This window comes from Ursus maritimus, unplaced genomic scaffold (assembly GCF_017311325.1).
Source record: "Ursus maritimus isolate PB19 unplaced genomic scaffold, ASM1731132v1 scaffold_2, whole genome shotgun sequence".
Lineage (NCBI taxonomy): Eukaryota > Metazoa > Chordata > Mammalia > Carnivora > Ursidae > Ursus > Ursus maritimus.
The window spans coordinates 79,591,158-79,606,654 of NW_024424452.1; the positions used below are offsets into that span (position 1 = coordinate 79,591,158).

General features: G+C 35.5%; 1 protein-coding gene across 6 annotated transcripts in view; it reads right to left on the bottom strand.

The window, feature by feature from the left end:
* COP1 (COP1 E3 ubiquitin ligase) overlaps nucleotides 1-15,497 on the bottom strand; it is a 238,821-nt gene that overhangs the window by 126,523 nt on the left and 96,801 nt on the right. For all 6 annotated transcript variants that reach the window (XR_005836379.1, XM_040636243.1, XM_040636242.1 and 3 more), the window contains 2 exons: nucleotides 13,957-14,071; nucleotides 8,709-8,844 (listed from right to left, as the gene is read on the bottom strand). Coding sequence is in view for 5 of the 6 variants with exons in the window: in XM_040636243.1 (XP_040492177.1) it covers nucleotides 8,709-8,844; nucleotides 13,957-14,071 (251 nt within the window). In the remaining variant the exon portion in view is untranslated. The remainder of the gene's footprint in view (nucleotides 1-8,708; nucleotides 8,845-13,956; nucleotides 14,072-15,497) is intronic.

A 15,497-nucleotide genomic window follows, 5' to 3' on the forward strand; every position in this document is an offset into this window, starting at 1 on the left:
AAGATTTTATTTATTTATTTGACAGAGATAGAGACAGCCAGCGAGAGAGGGAACACAAGCAGGGGGAGTGGGAGAGGAAGAAGCAGGCTCATAGCGGAGGAGCCTGATGTGGGGCTCGATCCCATAACGCCGGGATCACGCCCTGAGCCGAAGGCAGACGCTTAACCGCTGTGCCACCCAGGCGCCCCTCATATCTCACTTTTAACCTGTATCTTGAATTGTCATAGAAGTAGGAAGCTCATCAACACTTGCTGACAATCCTAGACTTCTCTATTTTAAGTTATTAACACTACTTTTCTGTCACGTGTCATTGGTGATTTACAAACTTCTTTTGTAGCCTAGGGATACTTTCTTCAAAGGAACACTTACCAAGAAGCAAATATATAAAAGCAAGTTGAGTTGGACAACTACTGGAGCCCTCTAGATCCTCCCAGAGCAAGCAAAAGAGTTTTCCATTCATTCAACAAATATTCACTTTTAAGCACCTATCATTTGCCAGAAATGGGGAGCCAGCCAGAATAAGATAGATAAAACCTCTTTCCTGAGGAAACTTGAAGTTTAGAACACAGTTTTTAAAAATACTGCTTTAGGGGCGCCTGGGTGGCGCAGGCGTTAAGCGTCTGCCTTCGCCTGAGGGCGTGATCCTGGCGATATGGGATCGAGCCCCACATCAGGCTCCTCCGCTATGTGCCTGCTTCTTCCTCTCCCACTCCCCCTGCTTGTGTTCCCTCTCTCGCTGGCTGTCTCTATCTCTGTCAAATAAATAAAATCTAAAATAAATAAATAAATAAATAAAAACAAAAACAAAAACAAAAAAAAATAAAAATAAAAATACTGCTTTAAAAGACTAGGCCTGAGCAAAATTCTGGAAGGAAATCCTTTTTTCTGTACTCCCAAATCCTTACATTTCTCATTGACCCCAGAGAGCCCAATAACCTGTAAGATGATAACAAAAATATCTTCTGAAAAAAAGAGAAAGTTCATTAGCAGTCCTAAAGAGTCATAGGGCGCCTGGGTGGCTCAGTGGGTTAAGTGTCTGTCTGACTCAATTTCAGCTCAGGTCTTGATTTCAGGGTCACTGAGTTTGAACCCTATGATGGGCTCCACACTGGGGCCCAGCACAGAGCCTACTTAAAACAAAACAAACAAAACAACTTGTTTAAAAAATAAATAAAATAAAATAAAAAGTCATAATTTTTCCTTTGAAAACAAGTCATTTAATTACCTGGAGATGTTTTTAAATATAAATTAAAAAGTCACAGCATTCTACAATACAGAATCAGTACTGGCTGTCATTAAAAATTGAAATTTAGGAAACACAACCCTTATAACTGGCTACTACAAAAATAAATAAATAAACGTTGAACATGAATAGTTCCAAGCTATGTCAAAAGCAGCATTTTAATAGACTACCTATATCAAATTAAAATTTAAAAAACATGTTCATTATTAAGGGAAAATCAGACACGAAAGTAATAGAGATACCAAGTATCATAAACGCAAAAGAGGAGTGCCTGGGTGGCTCAGCTGGTTGAGTGTCTCGGCTCAGGTCATGATCTCAGGGTTAGGGACCAAGCCTCATGCCAGACTCTGCGCTCAGCAGGGAGTCTTCCAGAGATTCTCTGCCTCTCCCTCTGCTCCTCCCCACCCCAAAATAAATAAATAAAATCTTAAAAAAGAAAAAAAGAAACTCAAAATAATTCATTCCTTTTATTCTTTTGGGTGTCTCAAAAGTACAGTGTTTCAACAGGTCCTGAAGGGAAAACGGAAGAGTAGAACCCCTGAAGACACAATGTCTCAGTTCAAATCTTAATTCTATCATTCGCTAGCATTGTGTTGAACTTGGACAATTTAGATAATTTCTCTCTACCACAATTCCTCATCTGTACAATGGGATTGATCACAATGCCTTATTCCATAGGTTTTATATAAAGATTAAATGAGTTAGTGAAATACTTAAAATATCATGTAAGCTACTTACGAAGGTATCTTTTAAAACGTAATCAAATAATCAAAGACTACATTATCAGTGTAACGACTGATCTACCAGTAGCAATGAATGCCACAATACATAACCATTTTCTTCTTATAAATTTACTAATGCCTGCTGCAATTCTATTTAAAACTTTGGGCTAAGTGAAATAAGTCAAGCAGAGAAAGACAATTATCATACGGTTTCAGTCATTTGTGGAACATAAGGAATAGCAGGAAGACCATTAGGAGAAGGAAGGGAAAAATGAAGGGGGGGGTAAACAGAGGGGGAAATGAACCACGAGACTATGGACTCTGGAGAAACTGAGGGTTTTGGGGGGGTGGGGGGATGGGCTAGCCTGGTGAAGGGTATTAAGGAGGGCACTTATTGCATGGAGCACTGGGTGTTATATGCAAATAATGAATCATGGAACACTACATCAAAAATTAATAATGTACTGTATGGTGACTAACATATCATAATAAAAAAAATAAATAGAATATAAAAATTTGAAAAAACATAGCAAAAATGTTAATATAACCTCTAAACTACATATGGAATGTAGAACAATTTTAACCGTAACAATCTAGGTGTAAAATTCAAACCAAGAATTCAAGAGACAGCCACTGATAAGTATTCAGTAAGTTCAAACAATGCAGTTTCAAAAAAATTCCTCTCTGATGGTTGCTAGATATTCAAGAATATATGCAAAATGTGACATCATTTTCATATGTAAGATGAGTTTTATCCTTTCCATTACTTGCTGCTGTTAACCTAGGACCATCTAGTATTCATGAGCATGAACTTTCCTATCAGCCATTTAGTTCCATACCTAGTCTACTAACAGTTGAGATACTGTCAAAGTAAACAAATGCTGCCACCTTGTGGAATTACAAGTATGATATTAAATAACCCAACATGATCCATAAGCAAAAGAAAAACTAAAACCAAGTTTTTTTCTCTCAGTGAGATTCTCAATGCAGTGAATGACCAACACTAGATATATTTCATGCAATTTTACAGTAAGAATAATTTCTTCTTCAATGTAACGAAATAATGCAGCATTATTAAATAATGCAAATTCAACATGATTTCTCATTTCTAATATGTTTTTATCTCTTTTCCCAAAGGAAATTCTTCATCGAAATGTACTATTTTGCGAGGAATTAAGTCTTTAAAGTTGAGTTTATTATCAATGATGTGTGTAAATATAAGGAAGTAGGAAAAGCAAAAAAATCACCAGGGCTGTGAAACTTGCAAAGTCTTTCTAAATACTATTTTCCTTGTTGCTACCTACTAGTCTTCATCTATCCTGTCTTGTATTGTAAAACTTCAAAACTGAAATTTTTTTTCAGAAATGTTAATTCAATGTCAATAAAAGAACAGATGTGATTAGCATGCAAGATGAAACAACTAAAGGTATCTTTTAAATTCTTAATTAAAATATTTTAATAAAACCAATTTCACTTTAAAAAAATAAAAAGGTTTCTTTATTCCAGAGAAAGAGCAAGCAAGCGAGCATGGGCGGGGGGAGCCTCAAGAAGACTCCGAGGGACTGTGGGTGTTTGACACCCAACCAACTGCACTGGCCAACCAACTGCACCACCCGGGAACCCCTAATCTCAGTTTCATTAAGTGGTATTCCCAAACTGAAATCTCATTTCAGTCTTCAGTAAACTTCTGCCTCAGAATACACAATGCTCTGACACAGATTTCTCTGTATGATCAGGACTTAATATTCCTGAAATCAATATTACACTAGTATTAACTAACTAGAATTTAAACAAAACTTGGCGGGGGGACTGGGGGGTGACTTAATAGCACTTAAAAAAAAAAAAAAAACACCAGCCCAGGATTATATTAAAATCAAGCTAAAATGACTTTCAAAAATGATGGGGGAAAAATGGCTCTTACTCTCTTTTGAATCCTAGAGATGTATAACCAATTCTACATTTTCTAACTAGAAATGCTGCTTTTGTAATATAAAGTTAAGGTGGAAATTTTTACTTTGTTTTTGGATTTCTGTTCATTTTTTAATGGAAAAGAAAATACAATGCACGATCAATTTACAATGCTAAGGGACATTAATCTATATTATACTAGAGCTATAATCTGCATTTTAGTTGAGTAGAGCCACATAATTATAGGTAAATGTATACCTCAGGTCATTCTAATAAACTTCCATCCTTATTTTTGCCATTTCAACACTCAAGCTACATTTCTGAAGCTTTTAAAAAACATATATTATGCATTCTTACACTAGTTAAGAATTTAAGGGGCGCCTGGGTGGCTCAGTCAGTTAAGTGTCCAACTCTTGGTTTCAGTTCAGGTCATGATCTCAGGGTTCTGGGATCGAGCCCAATGATAGGCTCATCACTGGGTGCGGAGGCTGCTTGGGATTCTCTCTCTCCCTCTGCCCCTCATCACCCCACCCCTTGTGCACAAGCACAGCAGCGCTCTCTTTCTCAAGAAAATAATAATGATAGTAATTAAGCAATAGTGTTACACTGTTACTCCAAGCTAAAATGTTTGAAAAACTTTCTTACATTGCTTCTATAAATGCACTGAAATAATACTAAGAGTTTTCCTAAATCCAAGCATCATATCTGGCTTATTCATGGTTATACTGAGGCTAGCCCACATTAAGGGGTCAATTAATTTCTGTTATATAAATTTAATCACTCAATTCATTAGTTAAATAAGCCCCACAAGCTACTGTATTTTCAAGTTAAAATCACTCCACGGCTTGATAAAGAAAACTCACCTTACCAACACATAGGGAAAAAATCTATGATTCTTGTCTTACTTGCTACTGAGCTAAATCAGCTGGAATACAATAAAAGTTTTACTGCAAGACTCTTTAGCTATCAGCTTAAATTCCAAGATCTGTATTTTTATATGGTAATAGAAATCTTCATAATGCAAATGGAAAACCATACATAGTAATGTATTGCGTAAGTTAAAACTTGCCAAATTCCTGATCTACATCAAAACATCTTTTTAAGGTTTCTTAATTCTATCTAGGAGGTTTTAACATAAACAAGCAATGTAATGATACCAAGGGACTACTGGTAATTGTGTTACATATGATAGCCCTATGGTTTTACAATGTTCATATGCATTCTTTAAGGATATAAGGATGAAATGACATAGCATCTGAAATTTGTCTCAAAATACTTAAGCAGGAGCACCTGTGTGGCTCAGTCAGTTAAGCATCTGCCTTCAGCTTAGATCATGATCCCAGGGTCCTGGGATCAAGCCCCACATCAGGCTCTCTGCTCAGCTGGTGGGAGTCTGCTTGTCCCTCTCCTCCCTGCTTGTGCTCTATCTGGCTATCGCACTCTCTCAAATAAATAAAATCTTCAAAAAAATATGTGTAAGCAAAGAAAGAATGAAAAGTATAAAAGAAGCAAGTATAGCAAAATCTGGATCACTGCTGAATCTGGAAGATGGGTATATGAGGGATTATTATTCCACTCTATTTTTATGTATATTAGAAAATTTTTATTAAAAATTTTTAAAGAATGGTCACCAAGATGATGAAGATAAAAACAACATAATAACAAAAAGATAACTAGAAAATCCCAACATCTGAAAACAATTAAGATGTTTCAATAATCCGTGAGTCAAAAAAAAATCAAATTTGAAACTTAAGTTTCATGAACTGAATGAAAATGAAAATCGTATCTTCAATGTAGTAACAATGAATAGTCAAAAAATTATAAAAACATCTCCACTTAACAACAGCATCAAAAAATATTTAGGAATTAATCAAAAGTGAAAGATTTGTACAATGAAAACTACAAAAAATTGCTGGAAAAAATTAAAGAGGACAAAAATAAATGGAGATACATCTCATGTCCATGGATCAGAAGACTGAAAATTGTTAAGATGTCAGTATTACCCAAAGTAATCTAGAGATTCGATGCAATCCCTGTCAAAATCCCAATGACATTTTCTGCAGAAATAGAAAAAACAATCTTGAAAAAGAACAGAGCCAAGGACTCACGCTTCCTGATTTCAAAATTTACTACAAAGCTATGATAAAACAATGTGTTGGGGAGCCTGGGTGGCTCATTCTGTTAAGACTCTAACTTTTGATTTTGGCTCAGGTCATGATCTCAGGGCATGAGATCGAGTCCCATATTGGGCTCTGTGCTGGGTGTGGAGCCTGCTTAAGATTCTCTCCCTCTGCCTCTGCCCACCAGCCCTCACTCTCTCGCTGTATCTCTTAACAAAAGTGTGGTAGTGGCATAAAAACAGATATAAAGGCCAATGCAGCAGAGAAGAGAACCCAGAAATAAACCTTTGCATACATGGTGAAATGACCTTTGACAAGAGTGGCAATACCATTCAATAGGGAAAGGAGTTTTTCAAGAAGTGATGCTGAGGATACTGCATATCCACATGAAAAAAAGAATGAAGTTGGACCCTTACCTAAAACCATACACAAAAATTAACTCAAAATGGATCAAAAAGTTCAATCTAAAACACAAAACTATAGGGGCTCCTGGGTGGCTCAGTCGTTAAGCATCTGCCTTCAGCTCAGGGTGTGATCCCGGCGTTCTGGGATCAAGCCCCACATCAGGCTCCTACGCTGGGAGCCTGTTTCTTCCTCTCCCACTCCCCCTGCTTGTGTTCCCTCTCTCACTGGCTGTCTGTCTCTCTGTCAAACAAATAAATAAAATCTTTAAAAAATAAAATAAAATAAAACACAAAACTATAAAACTGTTTTCATGACTTAGGATTTGATAATAATTTCTGGGATATGACATCAAAAGCACAGGCAACGAAAGAAAAATAAACAAATTAGATGTCATGAAAATTATAAAATTCTGTGAATCAACAGACAATATCAACAAAGTAAAAACACAACCCATAGAATGAGAGAAAATATGTACAAATCTGGTAAGAGATTAATAGCCAGAATATATAGAGAACTACTGAAACACAACAAAAACAAAATTCAAAACTGGGCAAAGACTTTAACAGAAATTGCTCTAAAACAAATGGCCAATAAACAGAGGAAACAAAGCACATCACCACTAATCATTAGGGAAATGCAAAGCAAATCTAAGAGCTACCACCTCACACCTGTTAGGACGGTGACTATCAAAAACAGAGAAAATAACAAGTGCTGGCAGAAATGTAGAGAAACTGGAAGCCTTATGATTGCTGGTGGGATTGTAAAAAAAATGGCACGGCCTCTGTGGAGAAAACATTATGGCAGCTCCTCAAAAAATTAGAAATAGAATTACCATATAATCCAGCAATGCCATATCTGGGATATACCTAAAACAACTGAAAACAAGGTCTTGAAGAGGTATCTGTTCACCCATGTTCATAGCAGTATTACTCACAAGAGTTAAAAGACAGGGAAGCAACATATGTGTCCATCAACAGACAGATAAGCAAAATGTGGCATATACATACATACAATGGAGTGTTATTTAGCCTTAAAAAGTAAGAAAATTTTGATATATGCTTCAACATAGACAAAAACTGAGAACATTTTGCTAAGTGAAATAAGTCAGTCACAAAAAAACTGTGCGATTTCACTTATATGAGATACTCAAAGTAGTCAAAATAATAGAAAAATAAAGTAGAAGGGTGGTTGCCAGGATTCGGGGAAGGGGGAAATGAAGGGTTACTGTTTAACGGCTATTGATTTTCAGTTTTACAAGATGTCAAGTATTAAAGAGATGGATACTGGTGACACACAATATTATGAAGGTATTTACTAAATATCACTTAACAGTACACTGGTTAAGATAGTGTATTTTATGTTACACGTATTTTATCACACTAAAAATAAAATTTGGAAAAAAGAAAAAATACCACATCAAAATTCATGGGATGCAGCTAATGCAGGCCATGGAGAGAAATTTAAAGCACAAATTATATTAGAGAAACAAATTTTCAACTCAATCATTTTAGTTTCTCCATTAAGAAACTACAAAGGTAAGAGGCAAATTAAACCTAAAGAAAGCAGGAAAAAAAATAATGAAGTTAAGAGCAGAAATCAATAAAACAGAAAAATACAGAATATCAAAAAACTAAGAGCTGGCTATTTGAAAAGACAAATAAAATTGATAAACTTCTAAACCAGACTATTAAAGAAAAAAATAAATAAAGGGAAACAAGTTTTCAATATCAGGTATGAGAAAGAGAACATCATTAGAGAATCTAAGACATAAAAACATAATAAAGGACTATTATAAACACATGAATGCCAATAAATTCAACAACCTACATGAAATGGGCAAATTCTTTTAAAAACACAAACTAAAAATAATGTTCAATCAAGAAAAGAATCAATAACCTGATTAGTCTTACACTTCTTTTAAAAATTTAATTTATATTTAAAACTCTTCCCTCAAAGAAAACTCAAGGCCAAGATAGTTTCACTGGAGAATTCTACAAAGTATATAAGGAAGAAATAATACCAATGAGGGAGCCCTTATGAGAAGAGCATACATACCCTGTCTCCAAAACCAGACAAAGACATTATAAGAACACAAATTGTAACCCTATGAGGTGAATACTATTAATCATTCCACTTTAAAGATGAAGACATTGAGGACTAAAGAGATGCAGGGACTTGCCCAAGACCACAAACTACAAATTGGCAAGCAATGTGACTTCAGAACACAGGCTCTTAACTAGAACAATGAAACTGCTTGTCAAATTAAATTCTACATACTCTAAATAGTAAAGAGTGCTGCCCAATACTTACCTAGAGACTATGCTGGAACCATTATAGAGATCACTAGCATATGACAATGTAGCCAAAGGTCGTACTGAATTGTATCGAGTAAACTTAGACAAGCATTCCTGAAATTCATCCAACTGGCTTGCAGTTCGACTATCATCTATATGAAGAAAACAAAATAAAATAAACTGAACTGCAATGTAAGTCAAAGAGCAGTATACACAGATTAAAAATTATATTCTAAATACAAACAATTCTTAAGTATTTAGAGAACAGCTGCATGCACAAATTATCTAGCTGATCTTTCAGCTTTAATAAAAATTTCTTAGTGGTTCATTGACAGACACTGTCTCTTTCAACACCAACAAAAACATACTGTAAATATTTTAATTTTTAAACAACAATTTCTTAGAAAAACAAAAAAGTACCTCTGATCAAGAGAAATTTAATCTTTTATTAAAACAAAAATCCCTTATCAGTGGAGAAAGTGAGGGCGGACAGAGGGGTATATACACAGAGTCTATTCTTTATTTTGAAGGAACACGTTTACAGAGATAAATCTGCATGCCCACATTTATTAACTATCAAAACACAATTTATAACGTAATTTAGATTAAGAAAGCAATTGCTTTTTAAGTAAAAAGAAAGTAAAATACTTGTTCACATTATACTTTGATGTTTCTTAAATCCAATTATGAAAAGGGAGTAGAAAACTGTAACATATCAATTATTCTAAAAAATAAACAAAATACTTCTACTCAAATTCGTGGTGGAATATGGAAAACATTAATTCCATCCACTAAAACACTGTATAAATACTTTGAGTAAAGTCCATTTCAGTAAACTATTCACAATTAAATTATGTGGAATTTAAATCACAAAATCATCTCATGAAAGACTGGGAATAAACACACCTATCTGTTCTCCAATCTAGAAACAAGACTACAGAGAAAGCATGAATAAAAAATCAGTGCTTTTCAAAACTGCTTTAAATTTGGACTTGTTTTTCCTTTCCAAAGAAAGAAAAGTAAAACACCCAATTTAGTTAGCTTCCTAACTGAAATTTGAAGATTGTTACAACACTGTTTTCATACTTTCTTCCTTACTTTTAGCTCATACACACACAGACACATACAACTTTTTCAAAGTAAACTTACTTGGTTCCCCCCTTTTAAAGATTTAATTATTTGAGAGAGAGATATAGAGAGAGAGTACACGAGCAGGGGGAGGGAGAAAGAGAGGAAGCAGACTCCCCACTGAGCAGGGAGCCCAATGAGGTAGTCCATCTCATGACCCTGATATCATGAACCTGAGCCAAAACCAAGAGTAGTACACTTAACCGACATGGTGCCCATGATTTCCCCTTCTTAAATGGCCTCTGAAAATAAGTAGGCATAATAAAATTTAGATATAAGAATCATCACGTCTGGAGCGCCTGAGTGGCTCAGTGGGTCGGGCATCCGCCTTTAGCACAGGACAACGACTGACATAAAGAAATTTATCTAACACTTACTACCACGAAAAAAAAATTACTAGTCTCTGATACTAAGCTTCTGTCTCCAGTATTTTACATTTTAAAGATTTAAACACTAACACAGCAAATTCATCTAACAACCTATATAAAAGGTTCCAATCTTACAGTGTTTCCACTTGAAAAACAGCAAAAAACCACCCAATTAGCATGCACTGTCATAATGTTACTTAAATAATGCTCCTGCTCCACAAAAATTATTCTCAGTAAATTCAAAACACTGGAAATAAAACATGGGTCACTGCAGTAAAATCAATCAACTGCACTACAAAGTGGTTGCATGTAACAACTAATTGGTTCTTTTTATATATAATCCGATTAACTCTGAGTATTTAATGTAATAGTGACTGGAAAGACACCTTAGATATATGTTTAAATATTAATTTAATGTAAATCTCCTCTTTTATACTTTGACATGCAATCCTAAAATACAAAAAATTCACAAGCATTCAAGAACGCATATTCTGTTGAAGACCATAATCTTTTCCTGGGTAGCTAAACTTCTCTGCCCATCATACGTATTCATTAACACCTACTTCCAACAGAAGTTATAAAGAAAACACTAAAAATCGTTATTTTAGTATCTGAAAGTATAGGGATTTGATTTTTATCTGGTTATGAAAAGGTAGGATTTTATTTGCTTGGTAGGTTCATGGTCAATAATCATGCATGCCTGCTAGCATATTACTTTTCCTATTCCAATTACAGATTAGTTTGTGAAAGTGTGTTCAGCATCCCTTTTCTCTCTTCTAACGCTTTATAATTTACCTTCTCTTTCAATTAAGAGTCCAGGGCATTAATCTCTTAATCTTCATTTCTCATTTTCAGAGTTGAAAATTGAAAATCAGAAAGAGGGGATGGATTCTCATTTAAAAATATACAGAAGGAAAAACAAACACTATGTACTCCATTATGTAGAAGTTAAAATTTCCTCTTCATAGTCAAGGAAACTAGGAGGAACTTCATATTCAGCAATACAATAAGTAGAGTCAAAGTGGAAGTTCAGTAAGACAAACTTGACAGACTCCTAAAAGCTAAGGACAAATGTTTTAAGTACAATATAGCCATGCTCACAAAAATGAAAATCTAATCTTCCTCCTGGTTTTAATTTATTCTACCTTCCAGTAATCTTACATCCCCAAAATAGACTGGTCTGTGACTACACCTTTACTATGTCACAGCATGCCTATGCTGCTGGTTACTTAAAAATTATTCCCCAATCTCTCTTTCCTACCTCTCTTTTTCTTTTAAATGTCTGCCATTTGCCTATGGATGTATTTCAACATCATACCAACAAATAACATCTAACAGGGTTAATATAAACCATCTGCCAATCAGATTGTAAGTTTCAAACCATTTTCAATTTCACAGTTCTCTTTTTTTTTTTTTTAAGATTTTATTTATTTATTTGACAGAGAGAGAGACAGCCAGCGAGAGAGGGAACACAAGCAGGGGGAGTGGGAGAGGAAGAAGCAGGCTCGTAGCGGAGGAGCCTGACGTGGGGCTCGATCCCATAACGCCGGGATCACGCCCTGAGCCGAAGGCAGTGGCTTAACGACTGCGCCACCCAGGCGCCCCCAATTTCACAGCTTTCTATTGCACTTTACAGACTATTACAGAGGCTCAATAAGGGGCTCAACTCCCAGGCAATACAATGAAAGTTTTCCGTCTTATAAAAACTCTTGATCATTAATTTCATACACATTTATAAACAAAGCTTGGCTCCGTCCTTGACTTCACAGGAAAAATGGTATGTAAATCTTTTTTCCTCCACGACCAATCCTGAGGCAAATTTGTCCAGAGGAAATAAGCAATGTGTAGATTTAATTTTTTTATCCTTCAAATTTTGATTTAAATTCTAGTCAGTCAGCATACAGTGCAATACTAGTTTCAGGAGTAGAAATTCAGTGATTCATCACTTACATACAACACCTAGCGCTCATCAAAAGAAGTGCCCTCCTTAATACCCATCCCACATCCCCCACCCAACTCCCTCCATCCCCTCAGTTTATTCTTTATCTCTTATGATATGTTTTCTCTTTTTACCTCCACACTCCCATACGTTCTTCTGTTTTGTTTCTTAAATTCCACGTATGAGAGAAATCATATGGTATTTGCCTTCCTCTGACTTATTTCACTTAGCATAATATACTCTAGCTCCATCCACATAATTGTGAATGGCAAGATTTCATTCTTTTTGATGGCTAACTAATATTTCATTTGTGAACATATACCACATCTTCTTTATGCATTCATCACTCAATGGACATCTGGGCTCTTTCCATAGTTTGGCTATTGTTAATAATGCTGCTATAAACATCGGGATGCATGTACCCCTTTGAATCTGTATTTTTGTTATCCTTTGAGTAAGTACCTAGTAATGCAATTGCTAGATCACAGGGCAGTTCTATTTTTAACTTTTTTTTTTTTTTAATTATTTGACAGAGACAGCCAGAGAGTGGGATGGAAGAGGAAGGGGGAGTTGGAGAGGAAGAAGCAGGCTCCTAGCGGAGGAGCCTGATGTGGGGCTCTACCCCAGATGCTGGGATCACGCCCTGAGCCAAAGGCAGATGCTTAACGACTGCACCACCCAGGCGCCCCTATTTTTAACATTTTGAGAAATCTCCATACTGTTTTCCAGAGTGGCTACAAAAGTCTGCATTCCCACCAATGTGCAAGAGGATTTCCCTTTCTCCATATCATCACCAACATCCATTGTTTCTTGTGTTCTTAATTTTAACAATGTGTAGATTTTAATACAAACATGCCTATTCAAGAGAAAACTAAGGCCAAATTGTTAACAACTAATAAAATATGATGCATTTTTTTCCTTGGCGGTCCTAACTTTGAGCAGGTGTATTACCAATGACATCAGTTAACTGAGCACCTAACTTATACCAAGCACTGTATTTTATATTTTATAGATATATTTATATCACCTATAAATCTTAAAAAACAAAACAAAACAGAGGGTTGGTATGAATGTCCCTACTTCACTGGTGAGCAAAGACACTGAGAAAGTTACAGCTCAAGGGACAAAACTATAGTAATGCAATGAAACCATCCAATGCTATCATGTCCATGACGTAGCATAAGTTTATTTCCTCTACTTTGAATGTTTCTAATTACTTTATTTGGTTAATGAATTCTAGCCTTGACTAAATACAATCCTCTAAAATGCCTACAGTGATCATTCTCTTACATTTCCCCATTTTCAACTTGGTGTGGATTCTTCATTCCCAGCAAATTAGTGGATATTCTTCTTTATTCCCCTAATATGCTTATACAACGTATAATACCACATAGAATTACTTACCTGTTGCTTTCCCCACTGAATTTACAAAACCCCCTGACAACAGAAATCAGTTATTTCATCTTTTTATTATTAGCACAAAGGACAGTACTTAGAACTTAATAAACGTTTAATATTTAATAATAAGAGGCAATTGAATGGAACTTATTTCTCCTAACAACATATCCACGGTTGATTTTTTTCTTAATTTTATATAGCTCACTACATAGAGATTAAAAATCCCCAAATAGAGGGAAAAAAAACAAAAATTGCTATTGGAAAGCAATGTTCTTCAAGATCTCTAAGAATCTCCACAAAATTCTGGCAGGATATATTGAAAATACACACTTTTGCTTTATAAATAGGACTTTATATAAATCTAGCATAAGAAGCTAAAAAAGGATCTGACATATGAATTTGATATATTTTAAGAAGTCTGGAATATGTACCTGAAATACGAGACATCCTTGTAGAAAAGTAACATTGCTCTAAGTCTTCAAAATGAGCAGTGAGTCGTTTTCTTCTTGATGCTAATGTGCTGTTATACCAAGGCTGTTTCTTTGTCTAAAGTAGTAACAAGAAAAGACACTTTTAATTTAGAACAAATGATAGTTTTTTTCTGCACAGAATATTTAAATGATTGCATATTCAAAATATCAACATATTAAAGTAACTACAAATAGTAAATACTCATAGTTCCTAGACCATATTTTCCCATTTTTATTTTAAAATGCAAACAGGCTCAGGGTTTCAGGGGTCAGGGGGAGGAGTTGGGGGCCAGGTCCTGCCCCTGAGCTCAAGCCTCCTGGAGAAGCCTAGTTGTACTATGTAAGGGAGGGGGAAATCTATCAACATACCTCAGATTACAGGGAGGTGCATAGGTGGGGAAGGGACTGCGTGGACCAAAGGCCAGAGGGGAGGGGCTTCTGGGGATGGTGAAAGGCTTGAGGATGGGGCCACTTGGGAGAGGGGGAGAAAGCAGTCCCATGGGGGCAAGTGGTGAGTCCCAGCTGGGCTAGGCCCCTGATCGGTACAATATGGTGTGCTATAAAACTCTAATCTTTCAGCCAAAAAAATAAAATAAAATATGCAAATAGGCTCTCAAGGCCAATTTTATAAGAATGAAGTAAGAAGCTTCTTTCAACTCTTCGAATTAAATTAAAATAGAATCTGTTATAACTACCATGCTAAATTTTAGAATTTTGAGAATTTTAATATGCAGAAATTGTTAGAAAACAATGTTCAAAAGAAAACTAATTACTTTTTCATCATCCTTATATTGCAGCCCTGTACTCTTTGAATAATAGAAATAGTCCTTGATTGTCAGAATATATATTTAAGTTAATACTGGTTATTAAGGGGCGCCTGGGTGGCACAGCAGTTAAGCGTCTGCCTTCGGCTCAGGGCGTGATCCCGGCGTTACGGGATCGAGCCCCACATCAGGCTCCTCCACTGTGAGCCTGCTTCTTCCTCTCCCACTCTCCCTGCTTGTGTTCCCTCTCTCGCTGGCTGTCTCTATCTCTGTCAAATAAATAAATAAAATCTTTAAAAAAAAAATACTGGTTATTAAATTAAGGGGCAGTAATATGTAATATGCATGTACTAGTCTAACATATACATTAGAAGATCAGAATAACTAAATCAGATATATATAAAGCCAGTAAAGCTGAAATATATTGGTATATAAATCTATAAAAAAATATATGATCCTCAATATATAATATTGCCTACACCATGTTAAATGAAAGGATAAGAAAATTCTTTCCACAAATGGTTATTTTCTATAATGCTTAAGGTCCACAAACAGACACAGAGATGAGACACATGATGAGAGCTTAAAATGACACAAGGTCACCGTAACTATACAACAACTGCAAATATATTTAAGCAAGAAATATTAAGGAACGACTGACCTTAAACAGAACACTCTAAAGTGAACCCTTGCTAAAACTAGACGGTAGGTAAAAATCTTATTTTACAGCAGTGCTTG